Source organism: Neophocaena asiaeorientalis, unplaced genomic scaffold (assembly GCF_003031525.2).
Source record: "Neophocaena asiaeorientalis asiaeorientalis breed wild unplaced genomic scaffold, Neophocaena_asiaeorientalis_V1.1 scaffold594, whole genome shotgun sequence".
Classification (NCBI taxonomy): domain Eukaryota; kingdom Metazoa; phylum Chordata; class Mammalia; order Artiodactyla; family Phocoenidae; genus Neophocaena; species Neophocaena asiaeorientalis.
In genome coordinates this window covers 1,238,299-1,262,205 of record NW_020175066.1, presented here as the reverse complement: position 1 = coordinate 1,262,205, position 23,907 = coordinate 1,238,299, and the positions used below count along the sequence as shown (strand labels likewise).

General features: G+C 36.5%; 1 protein-coding gene across 1 annotated transcript in view; it reads right to left on the bottom strand.

Annotated features, from left to right (window-relative positions):
• Positions 1-23,668, bottom strand: part of LRBA (LPS responsive beige-like anchor protein) — a 723,035-nt gene extending 699,367 nt beyond the window's left edge. Inside the window, exon 1 of the mRNA XM_024764049.1 lies at positions 23,235-23,668. Within this exon, the coding sequence (XP_024619817.1) occupies positions 23,235-23,453 (219 nt within the window). The 5' untranslated portion in view covers positions 23,454-23,668. The remainder of the gene's footprint in view (positions 1-23,234) is intronic.
• Positions 23,669-23,907: the final 239 nt, after the last annotated feature.

Genomic DNA, 23,907 nt, shown 5'->3' with positions numbered 1-23,907 from the left:
ATACAATGTATTAAAGTATTTGAAATTCTCTTATCTGGGTGATATATAAATATTCCATAAAGCAAAAGTTCCTGATTATTTTGTGCTGAAATACTGCCATAAGCAAACTGCAGGCATGTAGGAATTTTTTCCCCAGGACCCTCACCCAGATGATGGTTCTTTGTATTCTCAAATCTGTAGCTAGGATTCTCAAAAGGCTACAAATGGCTGATGGGTAAGAATTACAGACTAGTCATCTGAATACTCAAGATACTCACTAGAAAAAGAAACGATGGATGGCCATGTCCATCTCTCTACTCCTGAAAAGTTTTCATTTATGCATGCATTATTTATTCATTTATTTAAGAAATATTTATTTAGTCCTATTATGCCATGCTCTTTCCAGCCTCTGGAGAAGACATCTTAACGCAAGTCATAAGCCTCACTTCCTACACTGCTCCCTTACATAGCTCAAAGGCAGCTCAAACTTTCCTGAATCATAAGATAACGAAAGTGAGCCACAAAGAAACTGCCAATAAAACTAGTTCATTACATACAACCTGTTAACATTCAGTAAGAGAGAAATATATGCCATATATAAGAAAATTTTTGCAATCTAAATGACTTAATAGTTAGGATTTGCTATTTTATCTAATATTCCAAAATAAATACACAATTTCTTAACTGACATGCCATCTTCCACTAAAAACTTAAAATGATAATCTGCTATAAATCTTCTCCCTAAACACTAACCTTCCTTCATATGCTAACATAAACATTTTCTTCTTTATTGTGCTTTGATTTCCTAAAGAAATTTCAAATTGTGTGTGTCTGTGCGTGTAACAGGGAGCCAGGCAAACAAAAAGAGAGGCTTCGGCTTTTATTTTAATATACTCACATTTTAACATGGAAGAAAGAAATAGAGAAGAAAAGTAGTAAATGAAATCAAAAAAGTGGTAGCATAACTACAATGTACAAATTACAAAACCATTCTTGCTAGCAGCATCAAATTCTCTAACATTCATTTGTGTACCTAGCTATCTTACTCATCAGAGAGTAATCTTATGTTTAATAAGTCTAAAAAAGCTTAAGTTTTAAACTAAAGGATTTTTTTTTTCTTTTTGCAATACGCACGCCTCTCACTGTTGTGGCCTCTCCCACTGCGGAGCACAGGCTCCAGATGTGCAGGCTCAGCGGCTATGGCTCACAGGCCCAGCCGCTCCGCAGCATGTGGGATCTTCCCAGACCGGGGCACGAACCCACGTCCCCTGCATCGGCAGGCGTACTCTCAACCACTGCGCCACTAGGGAAGCCCTAAAGGATTTTTTTAAACAAACTTATTTACTTCCAAAATAAATCCTGTGAGATAAGCTCCACTATGGAACTAATAAAATCAAAGTAACTACTTTATGTTAGTTGGGTCAATGTAAATCATACTTTAAAGTGTTTTTATTTAGCATTTTAGCCAAGACAAAAATTTAATCTATACATGTTGAAATCCAGAATTCACATAATTTTAATGGACATATTTTTACATCCTCCTGTTGGGGAAGAAAATGATACTCAAGAGTGACATCTAAAAGTCCAAATGACTCTTCACTAATCCAATTACTAAACCAATACCAAATTTTCTCCAGTACACTGTATACTGAATATATAAATTTTATAACTGAGTACATTTTAAATATATAAAAACATACTCTTTACAGTCACACAGGCATATTTACCTATATGCAATGTGGAACTGAGTAGTCTATTAATAGTGCTTTCAGGTAGCCAGAATCTAAAAGTTGTATTTTAAAAAGAACTAATCTGGGTTAAATTTAATATAAGATAAAAGATATCAAAGGAAATGTTCCACTATTTCAAATTTACTTCAAAGGTAATTATAAATGCAATGAGGAGAAACATAAGTCGTTTTGTGTTTTGGGTTTGTTTTTTGTGGGCTTTTTTTTTCTAACTAGAAAACAAGATGGAGCCCTAAAAGAAATTCCGAAATCACGTATGAGGAGGTTAATGGTAAAAAACACCAAATAACACTTCATACTTAGGAAATACCACCTCCAACTAGGTTTGACTCAAACTCTAAGGAATACAAGTTTCCAATTTGAAAACAACAGAATACAGGTTTCAAGGAGAAGAGGCAGCCCAAGGAGAGAAAGGGGAATGACGGTTCTACTTGCCATAGGTAGAGGAAAAGAAAAGGATATCTGTGGAAATTTCCACCTTCCTCTAAAGGAAGAAAAAATAATAGGATGTACCAGTCAACTAACAATATACCCTGTGGGGCTAGAGAGCAGAGAAGCTAGCTGAAAACATTATTATTAAGAGTCAAAATTTGACTTGCCTTAGGCAAAAATATTCTTAAAATTTTGTTCCACAGCAAGTTTTCATGTCTTCAGATTTATACGGGACAGGTTTGCCTCATCCATGTCAGCAAATTGGCATTTCCAGACAGAAAGAACTTAAAATTATACAACAGTCCCAATGATTAGAGGCTCTTGGGACTGCAGTGGACAATAATCTGCAATAAGAATATTTTACCCCCACTCCAGTAATGACAAGAGCTAAAACAAAAATACACCAATACAGATATTAGAGAAACTGTGCTAATACATTCAAGCTTACTAATGATAAGGTACTTAGGAGAGTATGCATATAAATCTCTACCATACAGGACAAACGCCAATTCAACAAGTTCACTCACCTTACTGAAAACTGTCCCTATGATAACAAACCCAAAGCAGTACCTGTTATCTTATATTAGATTATTAGACTTCTATCTCAAATACAGAAGAAAAAAATAAAGTCAAGCCCCATGTATAGACACGTGGTGACCCTAGACAATTTTAAACATATAATCATTTGGAGAGACAAAGAAGCAAAATACCACTGCTCTCAAAACACAAGAGTACAGCACACACTGGATCCTGTTACTGAACACAGTACTACCACATCCAACATACCATGGATACTATCTCATCAATTTTTTATAAACTTTGGCAGCAGACTTTAAGTTCCTAGAAAATTGCTCCCCAAAGACTAGAAATTGTGGTCTTCCCTGGTGGCACAGTGGTTAAGAATCCGCCTGCCAATGCAGGGGACACGGGTTCAATCCCTGGTCTGGGAAGATACTACATGCCGGGGAGCAACTAAGCCTGTGAGCCACAACTACAGAAGCCTGCACACTCTAGGGCCTGTGTGCCGCAACTGCTGAGCCGCATGCTGCAACTGCTGAAGCCTGCACACCTAGAGCCCATGCTCTGCAACAAGAGAAGCCACCGCAATGAGAAGCCCGCTCACCGCAACAAAGAGTAGCCCTTGCTCTCGGCAACTAGAGAAAGCCCACGTGCAGCAACAAAGACCCAACACAGACATAGATAGATAGATAGATAAAATTTTTAAAAAGGTTAGTAATCATAATTAAAGCCAAGGAACAAATTATAGAGAGCTAAAGAAAACAAAAATATAGAAGCCATATATCATTAGTTAAAATAACAATAAATGAAACACTGTTGATAATAATTGAAGCTGCCTGATGGGTGCATAGCAGTTCTCTCATGCTTTTATATATGTTTGAAATTTTCCATGGTAAATTTGTTTTATTTTTATTGATTGCCAACAGGTAAAATTTTAAACCCCAAAAAGTGAGTTTTTGTTAAATGTTTTTAAACTGGGGGCAGGAAAAAAATGGGTAACTAGCGTTAAGTGCCTAGTAGGGATTTTAATACATAACAACCCCTATGAGATAGACAGAATCAGCCCTATTTTACATATGAGAAAATTGAGAATTAGAGGAGTAAATATTCTTGCCCAGGATCATAAATAAGCTTAACTGAGACCAAAAAAGGGGAGGGGAAAAGAGAGAACACGGGAGGAAAAAAAGAAAGCAGACAATAGGATGGTTAAAGGGAAAAGAAAAACACCATTGCAGTAATACACAAAAGACAAAATCAGAGAATAGAATTTAGAGAAAACTCTACAAGTTAAGATTCTTATATTATTCAATGACAAGTATTCAAGGAAAAAAAGACAAAAATACAACTGAATTTTAAAACTTTGGGGCTTCCCTGGTGGTGCAGTGGTTGAGAATCCACCAGCCAAGGCAGGGGACACGGTTCAATCCCTGGTCTGGGAAGATCCCACATGCCGCGGAGCAACTAAGCCCATGCACCACAACTACTAAGCCTGAGCTCTAGAGCCTGCGTGCCACAACTACAGAACCCTCATGCCACAACTACTGAAGCCCGCGTGCCTAGAGCCCATGCTCCGCGACAAGAGAAGCCACCACAATGAGAAGCCCTCGCACCGCAACGAAGAGTAGCCCCCGCTCACTGCAACTAAAGAAAGCCCACGTGCAGCAAAGAAGACCGAAAGCAGACAAAAATTAAATGAATTTTTTAAAATAAAAAAATAAAATACCTGTAATTATTCTGTTTATGTAAATACTTGTGTATTTTACTCTAGCTCCAATATACTAGATCCTGAAGAAATTCCATTTCTGCCATGCTAGTAACCATAAAAAAAATACACACACGTATATATCAAAATTACCCTAAACCTTGTTTAATTACCTAACCACAAGTCAGAATAAATTAAGAAAAAAAAGACTCTCAAGAAGTGTCATAACATACTTAAAATGGTACTGTGTAATCCAGAAAACTTTGGTATATACTAATAAATATATTTTAAGATCACTGTGCAGATACATTATTCCAATCCTCCAGGGTTAAGGCAAGTATCTAAAAGTAATAACTCTAAGTATAAAAATACATTCTAAAGTACATGGACCTCAAAAAATGCTAGTTTTCTTTCTCACATCTTAATTGACAAAATCCTAGTTCCTCAATTTGTCTCTAAGGTCATAGTAGAAAAATACTAATTCTATTATGGACCACTGGTCTCCAGAAACATAATCAATTAGAAACTACATATAAACAACTATAATCATATTGAGCTTTTTGAGTGTCAGTAAATTTGAAGAAAGAGAAAGGCAAGAGAAAAATTCAAAACTTTTGCCTCAGGACTTCCTTGGCAGTCCAGTGGTTAAGACTCTGTGCCTCCACTGCAGGGTTCAATCCCGGGTCAAAGAAAATCCCACATGACACGCGGCCAAAAAAAAAAAAAAAATGCCTCAAATGAAAAAGGAATTATAACACTTGATTCACTCAATTGAAAGCCATTAATATCTAAGTAAAAAGAGAAATGTATGAGAATTTAGGAAACTTGGGTTCCAGAACCAGTTCTGGCCCTAACCAGCTGGCCTACCTTGGACATGTCTCTGATCCTCAATTTCCTCACCTAAAAACTGAGAGGATTAGAGTGTTATTTCTAAGGTTCCTTCCACGCTCTGACAGGCTATAACAGGTTCTGTAACATGCTAAGATATGCAAATACAGGCATATCTCATTTTATTGTATGCACTTTATTGCGCTTTGCAGATACTGCATTTTTTACAAATTGAAGGTCTGTGGCAGCCCTGCACCAAGCAAGTCTATCAGTGCCATTTTTCTAACAGCATCTGCTCAGTTCATGTCTCTGTGTCACATTTTGGTAATTCTCACAATACTGCAAACTTTCTCATTATTATTTTATGTGTGTGTGTGTGTGTGTATTTTTTTTTTTTTTTTGCAGTGGCCTAATGAACAAAAAAGTTTATTTCTCTTGCCTCTAATAGTGTAAAAGGTATAGGTCAGCAGTGCAACTCTGCTCCTCACGGTCACTCAGAGACTTAGATTCCTTCTAAATCACTGCTCCTCCATCGTTGCTCCTGGCTGTCATTTTCAAAAATGGAGCTGTCCCATTTGAGGCTTCTGCCATCACTGGTGCCTGGCAGGGATCACCCTCACAGCAGCAAAGTCCTCAGTCCATTCACCCCAGTCAAGGTTCAGAAAACTCTTCTAGGGCCAGAAACTCTTCCAGGTATCTCATTATCATATTTATTACAGTGATATATGATCAGTGATCTTTGATGTTACTATTGTAATTGTTTTGGCATGTTTTATCAATAAAGTATTTTTAAATTAAGGTATGTACATTTTATTTTTAGATATAATAGTACTGCACGCCTAATAGACTACAGTGTAAATATAACTTTTATATGTACTGGGAAACCAAAAAATTTGTGTGACTCACTTTATTGTGATATTCACTTTATTGTGATAGTCTGGAATTGAATATGCAATATCTCCTAAGTATGCCTCTAGCTCAAAACAAAACAATACATTAAGGCTAATTAAGAAGGGGAGAAATTGTCAAGAACCAGAAATGAAAAATCAAAGGACAATCATCTGAAGAACAGAACCTAGAAGGGAAAAATCAGAGACTATTTTAAGTAATCGACTGACTAAATTCACATCCCACAAGAGGATTAAACAATGTTACCAACAAATTTTGGTGGGTTTTAATTCTTTCTGAATACATATGTTAGAGCTTGCAGAGAACATCACTTCAACCACAGAAAGAACTGAGTATGATTCTTATTCTTACGACTTAATTCAAGCCATTGTAGCTTAAAGATGATTTCACTTAAAGTGATACAGCTTAAGATGAACAGCAGCATAAAATACTGTAAGACACTTGCCTGGTCAAAGATAGTAAATATTTTGTTATTCCATCTTGAATATGCCAGAAACTATGTTAAATATTACAGGTTTAAAAATTATGAAGAACCACAACAAAACACCTCTACAAACTTACTAGAATGTCTAAAATTAAAAACAGTGACAATACCAAGTGTTGTCAAGAATGGAGAACTAGAACTCAACATTACTGGTGGGAAGGCAAAACAGCACAGCTACTTTGGAAAACAGTTTGGCAATTTCCTATACATTTAAAATGCATCTACTATATGAGCCAGCAAGCGTACTGTTAGCTATTTATCCAGGAAAAATGAAAATATGTCCCCACAGAGACTAGTACACAAATGTCTGGAGGCAGCTTTAGCCATAATAGCCAGGTGGAAACCACACGGTAGCTGGATAAACAAATTGTGGCACATCCATAAAACAGAATACAGCTCAGCAATAAAAAGAAACAAACTATTAATATATGCAAAAACATGAAAGACTCTCAAACACAATATGCTAGGTATGAGAAGCTAGTTACAAAAGGCTACCCATTGCATGATTTCATTTTTATTTGACATTCTGGAAAAGACAAAATGATAGGGACAGAAATCAGATGAGTGTTTGTCAGGGTTTAGGAATGAGGCAGAGAGGCCTGATGTAGTCAGGGGCAGAAGAGACCTTTGTGGGGTGATAAAAATATCCTACATCTCAACTATGATGATGGTTACAGGACAACGTACATCAAACTCTACACCTAAAAGCAATGAATTTATTCTATGTATATTCTACCTTAATAAACCTGACTTTAAAAAAGAAGATAATAAAGGTATAATCTCTGGCTTCAAGCTCATGGTCTAGTGGAAGAAATATATAAACATATAATTATAATGGAGCTAAGTAAATGCTATAAGTTATGAAAAAAGTTCTGTCGTGGAATGGACAGAGAACATCTGTCTCAGAATTGGGCAAAGAGTTGGGATTCTTAGAGAAGATGATATCTAAGCTGTCTTAAAGTATGAGCATGACTATGACAGGCAGAAAAGGAAAAAAAGCATGATGAGAGAGGAAAGAAAGTGCAGGAGGAGCTGGGGCTTCATAGACCGTGCTGTGGAATGGCATGGCAGAGGAAAAGAACAGTTTGAAAGGCCTTAAAATAATACTAGCAAGAGATACCTGGGGCTGAAATTAAGAGTAGACTATTTGGTGTCACACTGATTGTGGGAATGAGGAAGGAAGGCAAGTCAAGGTTAAGTCAAGTTTCTGGTAAAGGGAAAGTGATAGCATTGAAATGAGGACTTCAAAAGGAAATACAGGTTTGTTTGATAACCTTCGGAGGGAATCATCAGCTTCTGTTTTCCTATCTACTAATTAGGTTACTTGCCTGTAACTAAAATTGATTATTATAAATTATATATTTGAACTACTGTATAAAATAACTGTAGGAAATAGAGGCAACACAGCATAACCTCACCAGAATCTTTACAATGTCTTAAGAGACAGCAGCCTAACAGTTATTTTAAAAATAAATTTTTTTTTAAAAATTGAATGAAAGAAATGAAATTAGAAAAGGAAAAAGTTATCAGATTTAAATACAGTAGCTCCCCCTTTATCCATGGTTTCACTTTCCACAGTTTCAGTTACCCTAGGTCAACCATGGTCCAAAAATATTAAATGGAAAATTCTAGAAATAAACAATTCATAAGTTTTAAGTTACATGCCATTCTAAGTAGAGTGATGAAATCTCGAGCCATCCCGCTCCATTCCACCCAGGACACGAATCACTCCTTTGTCCAGCATATCCCACTATTTTAGTCACTTAATAGCCATCTAGGTTATCAGATCGACTGTTGAGGTATCAGTGCTTGTGTTCAAGTAACCCTTATTTTACTTAATAATGGCCCCAAAGTGCAAGAGTAGTGATGCTGGCAATTTGGGTATTCCAAAGAGAAGCTGTAAAATGCTTACTTTAAGCAAAAAGGTCAAAGTCCTCAACTTAATAATGAAAGAAAAAAATCACATGCTGAAGTTTGCTAAGATCTATGGTAAGAACAAATCTTCTATCCACGAAATTGCAAAGAAGGAAAAAAAAGAGCCATGCTTGTTTTGCAGTCACACCTCAAACTGCAAAAGTTATGACCACAGTACATATTAAGTGCTTAGTTAAGATGGAAAAAGCATTAAATTTGTACAGCCATAACTAGGAGATGCTGTAGATTCGGTCCCAGACCACCAAAATAAATACTGCAATAAAGTGAGTCGCAAGAATTTTTTCTTTTCCAGTACATATAAAAGTTATGTTTACACTATACTACAGTTTGTTAAGCGTGCAATAATAGCATTATGTCTAAAAAAAAGTACATACTTTAATTTAAAAATACTTTATTGCTAAAACATGCCAAGACAACTCCAGAAGTAACATCAAAGATCACTGATCACAGATCACCATAATAAATACAATAAAAAAGTTTGCAATACTGTGCAAATTACCAAAATGTGACACAGAAACACGAACTGAGCAAATGCTTTTGGAAAAATGGCACCAATAGACTTGTTCAATGCAAGGTTGACACAAACCTTCAATTTCTAAAAAATGCAGTATCTGTGAAGCGTAATAAAACAAAGTCTGCCTGTACAAGTATTCTGAGAGAGAGACCACATTCACAAAACTTCTATTACATTATATTGTTATAATTGTTCTACTTTATTCTGCTATTGTTGTTAATCTCTTACTGTGCCTAATTTATAAATTAAAGTACATCACAGGTATGTATGTGTAGGAAAAAACATAGTGTAAATAAGGTTTGGTACTATCCACGGTTTCAGGTATCCATTGCAGTCTTGGAACGTAACCCTGAAAATAAGGGGGGACCGCGGTACTGCGTAAGATTTCCAAGTTACATATCAGGGTCCAAGTTTTTATTTGAAAATCAATTATGTGAAATCTAGAAAATATTTTCCCAAAGAAAAAACAGAATACAAAGTATAGCTGAATTCTAGAATTATACCAGTGTTATACAAACCTGCTAAAGAACCAACTTCACTATGACCACCAAAGCACACTGGTTAGAACAGGTTGCTCTAAAGGTGAACTGCCTGGAGTTCAACTTCTATCTCCTCTGCCATTTACTGTGTGACCTTGGGCAACTTAATTAACTCTGCAAGCCTAAGACTCCTCACACCTTTAAAATGGAGATGATAATATCACCTACCTCACAGAGTTACCATGAGGATTAAAAGAAATAATCATTTAAAGCATTAAGCACATTCATTCATCCAACAAATATTTACTGAGCACCAACTATGTGTCAGGCATTATTCTAAGTACTGGCAATAAAGTGGTAAACAAGCCAAAAAATGGAACTTATATTCTAATATAAGGAAAAACAAAATAAAATATCTGATGGAGATAAATACTATAAAAATAAAGCAGGATATAGGAGATAAAGAGTGACAATGAGGGTACCCGTTTGGTAGTAGGTAAAGGTTCTCTAATAAGGTAACATCTGAAAAGAGACCTTAAGGGAATGAGGGAGAGAGTCATATAGATAACTAGAGGAAGAAATCAGATTCATTTCTGGCAATACAGAAGACTTAGGTGTCCAGAAAAACACTTGTTCAGAATTCCTTAAAATACTGATTGTTGAACAAACAAAAAAATTTTCATGAACGGCTGAACTAGAGAGAAACCAAGGAAAATCTTTGGAGGCAAAAAACAACCGAGTTTCAGCGAACGCTGAGGCCAGTATCTGCCCTGGGAGCATCCACCAATCTCTAGTGGTTTAGAAATTGAGTCTTAAGGGACTGCTAAGGGGGAGAAGGATAAAAGCTTGGGGCCTAAAGAATGTGGGGAATCTGAAGGGCAACACTGTCGGTGGGTGAATGGGTGTGGTAACAGGGACAGGACACGCTCATCATAAGCAAGTGGACATATTTGGCAGTCTCAACCTGAGTAGAAGAGAAAAAAAGAAGTCTCTCTCCTCTCACTCCAATTTGGGACCAGAACTCATACTACCTATGAGGTCTAACAAAACTCAACTAAAAATTTAGTTTCAAGAGGTTCAGAATTGAAGACACTGGAGCATGACAGAAGCGAACACCAAACCACCAGGAGGAGTGCACTTTAAACCAGACCTCAAACTATACTCAAAAATAATAATCCATAGAACAGGGACTTCCCTGGTGGCGCAGTGGATAAGACTCCACACTCCCAATGCAGGACGCCCAGGTTCAATCCCTGGTCAGGGAACTAGATCCCACATGCGTGCCGCAACTGAGTTTGCATGCCACAACTAAGGAGCCTTGGAGCCGCAACTAAGGAGCCCACCTGTTGCAACTAAGACCCGGCATAAATAAATAAATATTTTAAAAGGCCTCATCTCCAAGTACAGCCACATTTTAAAATAATAATAATCTATAGTACAAAAGCTCATTTTTTTAAATATCACAAAATAATGAAGAAACAAACCCCCAAGAACCAGCAGAACAAGCTTTACAGAAACAGACTCCAAACACTGAAAAAAATAAAAATGATCACATACACAATATTAAAGTGTTAATGTTTAAGGAAATAAAGAAGATATTAGAAGTATGACTAAGGAAAAGAAACTATAAAAATATGAATATGAAAAAATCAAACAGTTCAAGGTATAAAAATTATAATTTATATTTATATTATAGTATATTGTTTATTGATATATATTATTAGATAACTGAGAGGAGATCATTCTAGGCAGAGAGAAAAACAAGAGTAAAGGGGCCCCTGCATCCAGAATGGTCTAAACCAGAGTAGAATAAGGACAAAGAAGTACTACTTAGTAGGTCACAAAAACACTCAATAAATACTAGCTATTATCTCATAGATTCTGTGGGGAAAATTTAGATAATGGAAGTAGTCATTTTTTTCTTTCCCATTTCAGCATCACGTACAGCAGCCAGAGCAGAGCTCTAGAAGACCCCAATTAGGTTCAGAAGAGAGTAAGAAAACACTGGTTTTCTATGAAGTGGGAAGAGTCTTAAGCAATAGTCTCTGTGTCAAAAAGGAAATCTGGGTCTTGTGTGAGCAAGACAGAGAAGAAGGAAGATGGAAAAGTATCCCCATGTGATTCAGAAGATAAATATCCAGAGGCAACAATGATCAACAACAAAAAAAAAGGATCCATTAAAATCGTCATTTCAAACTTAAGTATCAATTATAATTAATTAGGACATCCTCTCAGTATTCAAAAATTTCACAAGTGAAGTCAACATTCCATTTCATTCCTTAAAAAACTAAAAACTGAACTACTATATGACCCAGCAATCCCACTAAAGGGCATATAACCAGAGAAAACCATAATTCAAAAAACACATGTACCCTAATGTTCATTGCAGCACTATTTACAATAGCCAGGACACAGAAGCAACCTAAATGTCCATCAACAGACGAATGGATAAAGAAGATGTGGTACATATATACAATGGAATATTATTCAGCCATAAAAGGGAACAAAATTGGGTCACTTGTAGAGACACAGATGGACCTAGAGACTGTCATACAGAGTGAAATAAGCCAGAAAGAGAAAAACAAACATATTAACGCATACATGTGGAATCTAGAAAAATGGTATAGATGATCTTATTTGCAAAGCAGAAATAGAGACACAGACGTAGAGAACAAATGTATGGACACCATGGGGGAGAAGGGGGGTGGGTAGGATGAACTGGGAGATTGGGATTGACATATACACACTATTGATACCATGTATAAAATAGATAACTAATGAGAACCTCTGTACAGCTCAGGGAACTCTACTCAATGCTCTGTGGTGACCTAAATGGGAAGGAAGTCCTAAAAAGAGGGGATATATGTATATCTATAGCTGATTCACTTTGCTGTACAGTAGAAACTAACACAACATTGTAAAGCAACCGTACTCCAATAAAAATTAATTAACAAAAAAAGTACCAGTTAAAAAAAGAAAAATATTCCATTCCATAGCAATGAGAATTTAGAATAAATGAAACTCCCAAACATATGCCAAATTTTTTCATTTTAACTATTTGATTTAATGTTGAACTTTTTCCAAATCTTTTCAAGAGATACTATAATGACAAGTAGAAAATTACTAATTTAATTTTTCTTTTCTTCCATACTTCTGCCCTCAGGCTAAGGTACTATATAACAAAACCAAGAACAAACCACAAGTAATACAGATTAAGAATAACATTTATCAATCACAAATAAGATGTATGATTAGTCCCTAAATATTAAAGAGTTGGTCATTTCAATTTTTTCCTGATTATCAGAATAGAAGAAAACTGATCGGTGGATATCTTAAACATATACGAGTAACCACGTACCATTTGAAACACAGGGAAACTGATGTAAAAATATCAAAGTATGCACTGTTAAATCAATGATAAAATTTTAAGATAATTCATTTTCTCAAAGCTTATCATTCTTTACTATGTTTCTAATTATCATGAACTAGTTTTTCAATAAATACAATTCTTGAGAAATTTAGTTAAGTGGCCATTTTCTACAATTCTAATATAAGCACCCACCTTAAATTAATAGTCACACAGTATAATATAGTGTACAGGATTCAGGCTCAAACAACCTGGGTCCAAATCCCATCTTACTAACTATGGGACTTGAGCATCTTTAACCTCCCCAATCCTACTTCCTTATTATAAAACAAGTTTAATAAAGTACTACCTCAAAGAGTTGTGTAGATTAAATGAGATAATACTTGTAAAAAACACTTATGTTGCCTACATGTAATCAACAGACTCAGTCACACAGCCTGATTTAGATCCAGTTTCACCCCTATTATATATGGATCACAGGACAAAGCATTAATTTCAATCTTTCCTTCTGGAGCACCACTTGCATAATTTGATATAACTGTTCATGCACAGCATATTTAGCACCACAAAATAAAAGTCAATGTCTAATAATATAAACTAGAAAAATATTTGAACTATATGATATGCTGAATTTTGAACTTGACTAAACCGAGGAATTTTCTTTATTTCAAACAGTTAAGTTAAATAAATCAGCAAAATAGTCCCGACAAATAGAAATGGCTCCAAAAATTTTTATGTCAAAAGCCATCTTGTCAATTTAAGTGTAGCTCCTAAGAGATTAACAAATGGTTCCACAAATAACAAATGCTGGTGAGGATGTGGAGATAAGGGAACTCTATACACTGTTGGTGGGAATGCAAATTGTTGCAGCCACTGTGGAAAACAGTATGGAGGTTTCTCAAAAAGCTAAAAATAGAAACACCATATGATCCAGCAATTCTACTCCTGGGTATATATGCAAAGAAAACAAAAACACTAATCTGAAAAGATATATGAAGCCCAATATTCATGGCAGCATTATTTACAATAGCCAAGATATGGAAGCAACCTAAGTGTCCAACAACAGATGAATGGATTAAGAAGATGTGATACATACACACACACACACACACACACACACACACACACACACACAGTGGAATACTACTCCACCATAAAAAATAATGAAATTTTGCCATTTGCAACAACATGGATGGACTTAGAGGGTAATACGCTTAGTGAAAAACATTAAAGAAAGACAAATATTGTATGATATCACTTATATGTGGAAACTAAAAAAATACAACAGGGGACTTCCCTGGTGGTCCAGTGGTTAAGAATCCACCTTCCAATGCAGGGGATGCGGGTTCGATCCCTGGTCGGGGAACTAAGATCCCACATGTCAAGGGGCAGCTAAGCCTGCAAGCCACAACTACTGAGCCCATGCACCACAACTAGAGAGCCCATGCGCCACAACTACTGAGCCGGCGCACCACAACTAGACAGAGAAGCCTGTACTGCAACTAGAGAAGCCCTTGCCCTGCAACGAAGAGCCTGCACACTGCAACAAAAGCCTGCACACCACAATGAAAGATCCAGCATGCCTCAATGAAGATCCCACGTGCTGCAACTAAGACCCGATGTAGCCAAAAACAAAACCAACAAACAACAAACAAGTGAATATAACAAAAAAAGAAGCAGACTCACAGATATAGAGAACAAACTAGTGGTTACCAGTGGAGAGACGGAAGGGAAAAGGGGCAATATAGGGGTAAAAGATTAAGAGGTACAAGCTATTAGGTATAAAATAAGCTACAAGGATATACTGCACAACACAGGGAATACAGCCAATATTTTATTACAACTTTAAACATAGTATGATCTTTAAAAATTGTGAATCACTATGTTGTACACCTGAAACTTACATAATATTATAAATCAACTATACCTCATTAAAAAATAATAAATAAACAAACAAATGGTCATCATTTGCTTTGCTTACTGCTATTTTATTTCAAAAGTTCATCCCTGGGCAGATGAAAATATTAAAAATAGTAAAATTATAAAGTTCCCTGTTAATACAAATGAGATTTCTATGCAGGTTATTAGCATTCCAGCTAAACGATTAAGAACTTAAAAAGAATTAAGATTCAAAGAATGGTAGTGTATTGTTCTAAGTTGTTTGTTTTAAGTGGGTAGGGGTTGGAAGAAAAAAACTGAATTCCTTTCACCATCCCACAACATTCTATAATTCTAAGATCTCAGAAAACTCATATAAATACCAAAATTTAAAACACTACATCCATATATAAAATTTCCCAAGAATCTATATTTGGTTTTGGAAACATAGGGTTGCTTTCTAACATAAAAACTGCTCATCTGCCTGCATATAAAGGTAAGAATTTGAAGAAGATGAAAAATGACAAATCTTCTTTACCTACAATTTCTTCATTGATCTACAATAGAACTCCATTATCTGGACTTATCTAAGGTAATAATCTTCCAAATTATTGCCAGATAGGTAAAACCATGGCCTGATGTAGCCTAAATTGGTACTATAATTTATTCATTGGCTATTATATACCAATTGCTTTGTTATACCTTATAGTTATACCTTATAGTTCCAGCAAGACAGTGAGTAGACTAAGATAACCTAAAAACTATCACTTCACAAATACCTACAAATATTAAATATAACAAAAAATACTTTTCAGTGTACAGCTGAACTTGCAAGAAAGAAAAGGCAACCCCAAGAGATCAAGATGAAGAAGAAACAGGAAAACAATAAGTATTTGAACTGCTATTACAATTGCTGAAGGGGTTCAGAAGGGGAAGCTAGTAAGCTAGAGACTTAAATTTTAATGCCTATGTAGAAACACAAAATACAGTGTGGTGCTCACTCAAGGAATGAAATCTCCATATAGACATGGGACTCTCAAAAGGTAAAAAAGCAGATCCTCCCCACAACCTGCCCCGCCACCCCCCCCCAAAAAAAATCCATCCACTGGCACAGGGAAATTACAAATTACTAGTCTTTGGCTGGGCTACTGAGGAAGGAAGGAAGGGAGGGAGGGAGGGAGGGAGGGAAGAAGAAGGAAAGATGGAGATAAAGAAATGAACAGTAAACTAGAAGAAAAGATATTAGCCGCAGGAAAGACTGAAAATATTAAAGATTAAGAGACATAAAGGAGGGATTTCCCTGGCAGCCCCAATGCAGGGGGTGTGGGTTCAATCCCTGATTGGGGAGCTAAGATCCCATATGCCCTGTGGCCAAAAAACCAAAACATATAACAGAAGCAATATTGTAAAAAATTCAATAAAGAATTTAAAAAAAATAGGTCCCCATTAAAAAAATCTTTTAAAAAAAAAAGACATATGAAGGATAGAAAGAAAAAAAAAAAAAACATGTCATGTATTACGAGTTCCAAAATGCAAGTAGGTAAAATAAAGAAAAGGCATTAGTCATGAGAATTCTCCAGAACTAATGAAAAACATGAATCTTCAGATTCAGGAAGCACAGCCACCCGTAGACAAGTTATGGTGAAACTAAAGAACTCCAAAGTCAAAGAAAAAATTTTAAAGCAACAACAGAGACAGATTATCTGTAAAGTTAAATTAGAATGATAACCGTGACAATTTTAACAACAACAAAAGAGACTAGAGGAAAACAGAATCGTATCTTCAAAATAGTAAGCGAGGGCTTCCCTGGTGGCGCAGTGGTTGACAGTCCGCCTGCCGATGCAGGGGACGCAGGTTCATAGCTAAGATCCCATATGCCCTGTGGCCAAAAAACCAAAACATATAACAGAAGCAATATTGTAAAAAATTCAATAAAGAATTTAAAAAAAATAGGTCCCCATTAAAAAAATCTTTTAAAAAAAAAAGACATATGAAGGATAGAAAGAAAAAAAAAAAAAACATGTCATGTATTACGAGTTCCAAAATGCAAGTAGGTAAAATAAAGAAAAGGCATTAGTCATGAGAATTCTCCAGAACTAATGAAAAACATGAATCTTCAGATTCAGGAAGCACAGCCACCCGTAGACAAGTTATGGTGAAACTAAAGAACTCCAAAGTCAAAGAAAAAATTTTAAAGCAACAACAGAGACAGATTATCTGTAAAGTTAAATTAGAATGATAACCGTGACAATTTTAACAACAACAAAAGAGACTAGAGGAAAACAGAATCGTATCTTCAAAATAGTAAGCGAGGGCTTCCCTGGTGGCGCAGTGGTTGACAGTCCGCCTGCCGATGCAGGGGACGCAGGTTCATGCCCTGGTGTGGGAAGATCCCACATGCCACGGAGCGGCTGGGCCCATGAGCCATGGCCGCTGAGCCTGCACGTCCGGAGCCTATGCTCCGCAACAGGAGAGGCCACAACAGTGGGAGGCCCGCGTACCGCAAAAAAAAAAAAAAAAAAAAAAAAAAAAATAGATCATAGGCCTAAATGTAAGAGCTAAAAGTATAAAATGTCTTGAACACAGGATGTAAATGTTCTAAAATTAGATTGTTGTAATGCTTGCACAACACTGGAAACTTACTAAAAATCACTAAATTGTATACTTAAAACAAGTGACTTTTATGGTATGTAAATTACACCTCAATAAAGATGCTGAAAATCAAGTCACCTCTAAAAGTGACAACGGCTATTAAATAAACCACAGAATTAAGAATGAAGTAGTATATTGCAGAGCCAATAGGCTAATGACTATATAGAAACAAAAAAATTATAAGGTTGGAATATGAGGACTGTAACTATCTAAAATTGCAAATACTACAATAATAGCAAATAGTTATAATTGCACTTAATGTGCCACACATAATTTTAAGTGCTTTACAAGTATTTACTCACTTAATCCTTTCTACAATATAGTTTCCCCATTGTAGAGCTGGGGAAACCAAGGCACAAAGAAGTTAAAAAAACTTGTTCAAAGACTTCCCTGGTGGTCCAGTGGTTAAGAATCCACCTTCCAACGCAGGGGACGCAGGTTCTAACCCTGGTTGGGGAACTAAGATCCCACATGCCACAGGGCAACTAAGCCTGCGTGCTCTAGAGCCCACGAGCCACAACTAGAGAGCCCCGTGCACCGCAACTACTGCCCGCACGCCACAACTAGAGAGAAGCCTGCGCATCTCAACGAAGAGCCCACACACCACAACGAAAGATCCCACATGCTGCAACGAACATACCACAACTAAGACCTGATGCAGCCAAATAAATAATAAAATAAATAAATATTTTTTAAAATAAATAAATAAAAGAATTTTTTTTAAAACTTGCTCAAGATCACGACAGGGAGTTAAGAGAGTGATTTTTTTTCTCTTTACACAAATATCTTTAACATTACTATTGTATTATTATGCATTTGAAAAGGAAAGTAGTGGACATCACTGGTTGCCTATCCAGCATCCATTCACTCTGTGAATTTCTTACCCAGATCTTTGTGTATCCATCTCTCCCCATACAGCCCAAGTACTTTAGAGGAAATTGACCCCATTCTTAGGTACAGCAGTTGGCCCTGGTTTGCTTAAGCCAATCAGCACATTTCAATGGCCACAATCATTGCTTCAGCAGTCCAATCAGGACTCTTGTTTAGAATGTTAGGACAGAGAGGCTCTCTCTCCCAAGAGTTCTAAACAAGAATACATATGGCCCCAAGTACCAGTGGCAGCAGTCTTATTACCATGAGGGAAACAGCAATGGACTAAAGCTGACATTACAGAAAGCAACAGAAAGAAACTGGTCTTTAATATTATTGTTACTGTAAATCATGCCCTACCTTTGGACTTCCTGATAAATGAGCCTATAAATCCTTTTTATTGTGTTTAAACCAGTTTGAGTTTTCTATTATAACATGAAGTATCAATACAAACTGATATGGAGGAGAAGCCCACAAACAAGCATATTTCTAGAATAGATTACTCTTAACCTTTAAATTATGATGTCAGATATTAAGGAGGAAATAATTCTAGATACACACATCAAAATAGAAACATGATGAATGATTACCCGTCTAATAAATGTTCATATAAAAGCCTGAAAAGAAACTGCCTGCAATTTTATGTCCCACACAGTATTTTTTAATATTTTAATTTGACATTTTAAATGTTATTTTTTTTAAATCTAGATTTCCAGTTCTTCCCAAAAAATCAAAAGGTTCACACATCACTGGGCTCATGTTACTGTAGGACAACAATCAGCTAAAATGGAACAGCAGATGCCCCACAAGTATAGTCTCTGCACAGTCAATACAAACAGAACCTCTGTATGACCTGCTCAGCTTCTATAGGTGTTAAGAGTTTGCACCATTAATATCTCGCAGAACCTGTATCAATGCCACGTAATGAGTAATGAAAAATTATATTCCATCTTCTAATCTTTAACTCTTTTTTTTTTTGGCCACACTGTGCAGCTTGTGGGATCTTAATTCCCTGACCAGGGTTTGAACCCCGGCCATGGCAATGAAAGTGCCTAGTCCTAACCACCAGACTGCCAGGGAACTCCCTAAGCTTTAACAGTTTAATTAAAATGGTACAGTTACTTTTTTTTTTTTTTTTGGTACAGTTACTTTTTGAAGAAAAAAATTTCATGAAAACATGTATCTGTCACCAGCCCACGGGAAACACTATTCTTGAATTAAATAGCATGGAACACCTATAAATACCTGGTGGAAGCCTTAAACTCAGCAATGAGTTCCTGAAAACATGCCAATATAATTATTTGGGTCCAAAAGTTTGACAAATTACTTTAGCATACAGATGGAGACAAAAAAAAATGGTTTTAAATTGCAACAAGAAAAATGTAAAAGCTGACCAGAGGTTTTAAACACCTGAATACACAGGTGTACTATTAATCAAAACTTACCTATAAAACAAATTTGCAAAAGAAATTACAAGAAGGGTGGTAAATTCCAAAGAAACTTATAACAGGGACTTCCCTGGTAGTCCAATGGTAAAGAATCTGCCTTACAATGCAGGGGACGGGGGTTCGATCCCTGGTCAGCGAACTAAGATCCCACATGCCACGGGGCAACTAAACCTGCCCGCCACAACTACTGAGCTCGTGCCCCTCAACTAGAGCCCGTGTGCCGCAAGCTACAGAGCCCACGTGCTCTGGAACCCGTGCGCCACAATTGCAGAGCCCATGCACCCTGGAGTCTGCACGCCACAACTAGAGAACAGAAAACCCACACAACACAGCTAGAGAGAGGCCTGCGCACCACAATGAAGAGCCCGCATGCCAGAGCAAAAGATCCCACATGCCTCAGGGAAGATCCCGTGCGCATTAACTAAGCCCTAACGCAGCCAAAAATAAAATAATAAATAAATCATGAAAAAAAAAGGAAATTTATAACTGTGTAAGGTCAAGCTACATTAGTAAAGTTGGAGGCAGTACTTTGTAAAGAAAGACTTTTGAAGTTATATGGCTCTACTACCTCTTACTATTTGGACAGCTCTCAGGGAGGGGAGGTTGTTTAATTTTAACAGTACAAACTTTATGGCTTAAAGTAACTAATATGTAACCAATACGAGAGAATCGGTAGCATACAAACTATTTTAATAAAATGCCTGAAAAGTAGGAAAAAGTTATGATAGCTGCATATATATATAATATTAATAAATACATATATAATATAAAATATAATAAACTTACTAATGAAAAATCCAATGAAGAAAGGATAAAGGAGGAGCATGCATGAGGATTCAGTGATACTGGTAATATGCTGATTCTTTAAGTTAAATGAAGTTTCAAAGGGTTTATAATATTTCATTACTTATACATGTCACACATTCTTTTGTCTGTATCCTAATTTTCACAATTTTAATCCAATATATTGACTGTAAAAAAAACTTAATAATCAACTTTCTGCATCTACATTCTGAGTGAAAAAACTGACTGAATAACCTGAAAAAAAAATTTTTTTTTTACTTTTTTTTGAAAGCTATTTGAATGGTCAATAAGAAGATATGAAAACTGAACAAGGTTTCAGCAATTCATATTTAGCAGGACCAATGATTTTGCTGTCCTTACATTGGGGAAAGCTATGCCTAAGCTATAAATATCTGCTTAGGGAAGCAAACAACTCTACATCAACTCAAGAGACAGATGTATTCCTAGAAGGGTTGTCATTCTAAGAATCACCAATCTGCTTCACCTTTCAGGCTCTCAGTTTCCTTAACTATATAATGAGCTCTATGTATTAAACACTTAATGAGGGAAGAATTTAAAAACATATGTAAAGCACCTGGCCCATTGCCCAGCACATAGTAAACTGTAGTGACTTTTTTTAAATCACACATTATTAATGTAACTTCTTTCTTTGAGTAGAATTGAGACTAAGGCTGATAACTATCGATTAGAAAATATTTAAGTGCAGCAGTACTAACCCTGAAATGGACTAGTTTACCACATTCCCGATATTTTCAGTTCCCAAGATTTAAGAGACTGGCCAAGGCCCTGTAGGAGCATGAAAAGTTTTGTAAGGGAGAAGGGAAGGATATCTGTAGGAGCATGAAAAGTTTTGTAAGGGAGAAGGGAAGGAAAAGAACTAATCTAATCCTCTCAGCAACTTTCTCTGCCCTACATGAGAGGAGAACGATGGTGAAGAGGAAGTGTAATTGAACAGATTTTCCCTCTCCTTCTACCCAGACACCTACTGACCTGCATATATGTAGCTATGAAAGACTTAACCAGTCACCTTAAAATCTCTACCAGGTATACAGTTCTAGGCAGCATATGAACGAACTATTACTACAGAATTTGGATTTTCCTTAATGATAAAATGCAAGTGACTCATGTTCGGTCATCCACCTCCACAGAAGATGTTCTAAAGAACAGAGGAGTTGGAATCCTTCTGCCAGAGGAATGTTGTTTCACACACAAACAACTAATGATGGACTATATCACTACCACACATTTCTCTTTAACATCCAAGATACATGAGGTTTAGAAAAAGAAAAAGAAAAAAATTGAGAAGGAAAGTTTTCAAGTCTATTTGGAGACAAAGGGATACACAGATTTGCCATTTATCTCCTTCAGATTCACAAACTTTGGAAGTCCACATAGACGCAAGATCCCCAAAATGTTTACAACTGTTGAAACTGAATGATAGACACCAGAGTTCATTAAACTGTTCTATTTTTGTGCACACCTGAACATTTCCATAATATACATAATTTTTTTAAAATGTGTACGTGCGTGTCAGTATTTGTATATAAACTCCCAACATAACAAACTGGTAGAGAAATACCCAATTGTTCAAAATTTTCTTATCCCATAGGTAAGTGAATTTCATCAAGCTACTTTCTCATTCTAGAAGTTGTACCACAGGTGCCAGTCCATTAGTAAAGCTCTAGTGAAGGAAATAATTAACTGCCCTGAATAAAACAAGCCTAACCTTGAAAAAAGAGGCAAAGGGGAAAGGTAATAAACAGTTATTCAACTATTGCACATTCATATTTGTTCCCATCTATTATCTTCTAACACAGGTGAATAGGTGGAAGAAGGGGAAATATCTAAAGGCCAAATTTACTTTTTATATTTTACGTTGATGGGCAACAGAAATTGGAATAAAGAAATCTAAAAAGTCCCCATTAGAAATGATAACCATTTCTAAGACTAGAGAAAAAGGAAAGTATCGCATATCCACATTTTAAAAATAACATTCATAGCTCATAGTAGTATAACCAGCAACTTCCAATGACCAAATATGCTTTGCTATAGACATGAATTCACAAATGAAATAAAGATTATACTATATCTGCTGCAATTCTCTTTTTAAATTGCCATTCAATATTCACAAGATGTAACCCTAAATTCTTTCCAAAATTTGACTTTTGTTAATTATGTCTAAAAATAAAACTAATCAAAATTAAATATAAATGCTAACTTTGCAGAAAATTAATCTTTCATCAGCCCTGTGAACAAGAATTTTCTGTTCAAAATTTATGGCAAAACATAACTTAGGCAGACTCGAAAGAGTAGGTAGGACATTATTTCTCAAGTCCAAAAGAAGGTCAAAAGAACTTACTTAAAATGTCCGAAATTCACACTTAGATATACATCCCAAGGGGGAAAAAAATTTATAGACTAAAACTCCTCCACTGAAATCCTCCATAATACTTCCATAGCAACAATTATTTCCTTAGGACCAAAGTGATCTGTTCACTTTCTCAAAACCTGGAGCATCTAAGTTTACATAATTCCCCTTAAACTGAAAAATACAAGAAATTGTTTCATTTAGGTCAGCAGAATTTTGTTTCTATCATCAGCCTGAGTAGAGCACATGGCTCCAGCGCTAACGTCTTGTTCCCCAACCCACTGAGAAGATATGCTCGTAAAATAGAGATCTACTTACCAGGTTAAAGACAGTTTCTACAATATCCCTATTGGATACTTCTCCAACTTCAACCAACCCCGTCAACACGGCAAATTTCATTCTGATGCCCCTGATAGGGAGTCCTGGTTTCAGAGACAAGGCACCCCCTTCGGCAGGGGTTTCTTCTCCTTTCCCTCCACCTCCCCCGTCATCACCTGTTGGTGGCGGGGAAGGGGCAATACTGTCTTCACTGGCCATTGCGAGTTCACGATAAAGGAACACTCGGAGTCACTCTGGGACAGCAGTCGTTGCGCTAGTAATAAGCACACAGGCGCAAAGCAAAACGGAAAGGGTCACTCTTCCAAGTTGTGGAGAAACCCCAAAAGCAGTTGATGTGGAAAGTCCTTGGCGTCGCCTTCCTCCTCTTGGGGAATATTTGTCCAATCTCTCTCCCCGAGGCTGACAACAACGCCAAACCCTATTGGAAGATTAAATCAATGTTAAATAGGCTAGGTTTTGTTTTAGGGTTTTGCGGGGAGAGAAGGGAGTAGTGTCCGTCAAATAAGTTCCTCACAGGACCCCGCTACCAGCCACCCGCTTCCCCGCGCCTTCAGGCGCGGGGTTCTGAGCGAAGGCTGGTTCCAGAGGCCCGAGAACAGGTTCACTCCTCCCCCACACTCTCGCAGGTTCCAGGCGCAGGGCAATCTCTCCT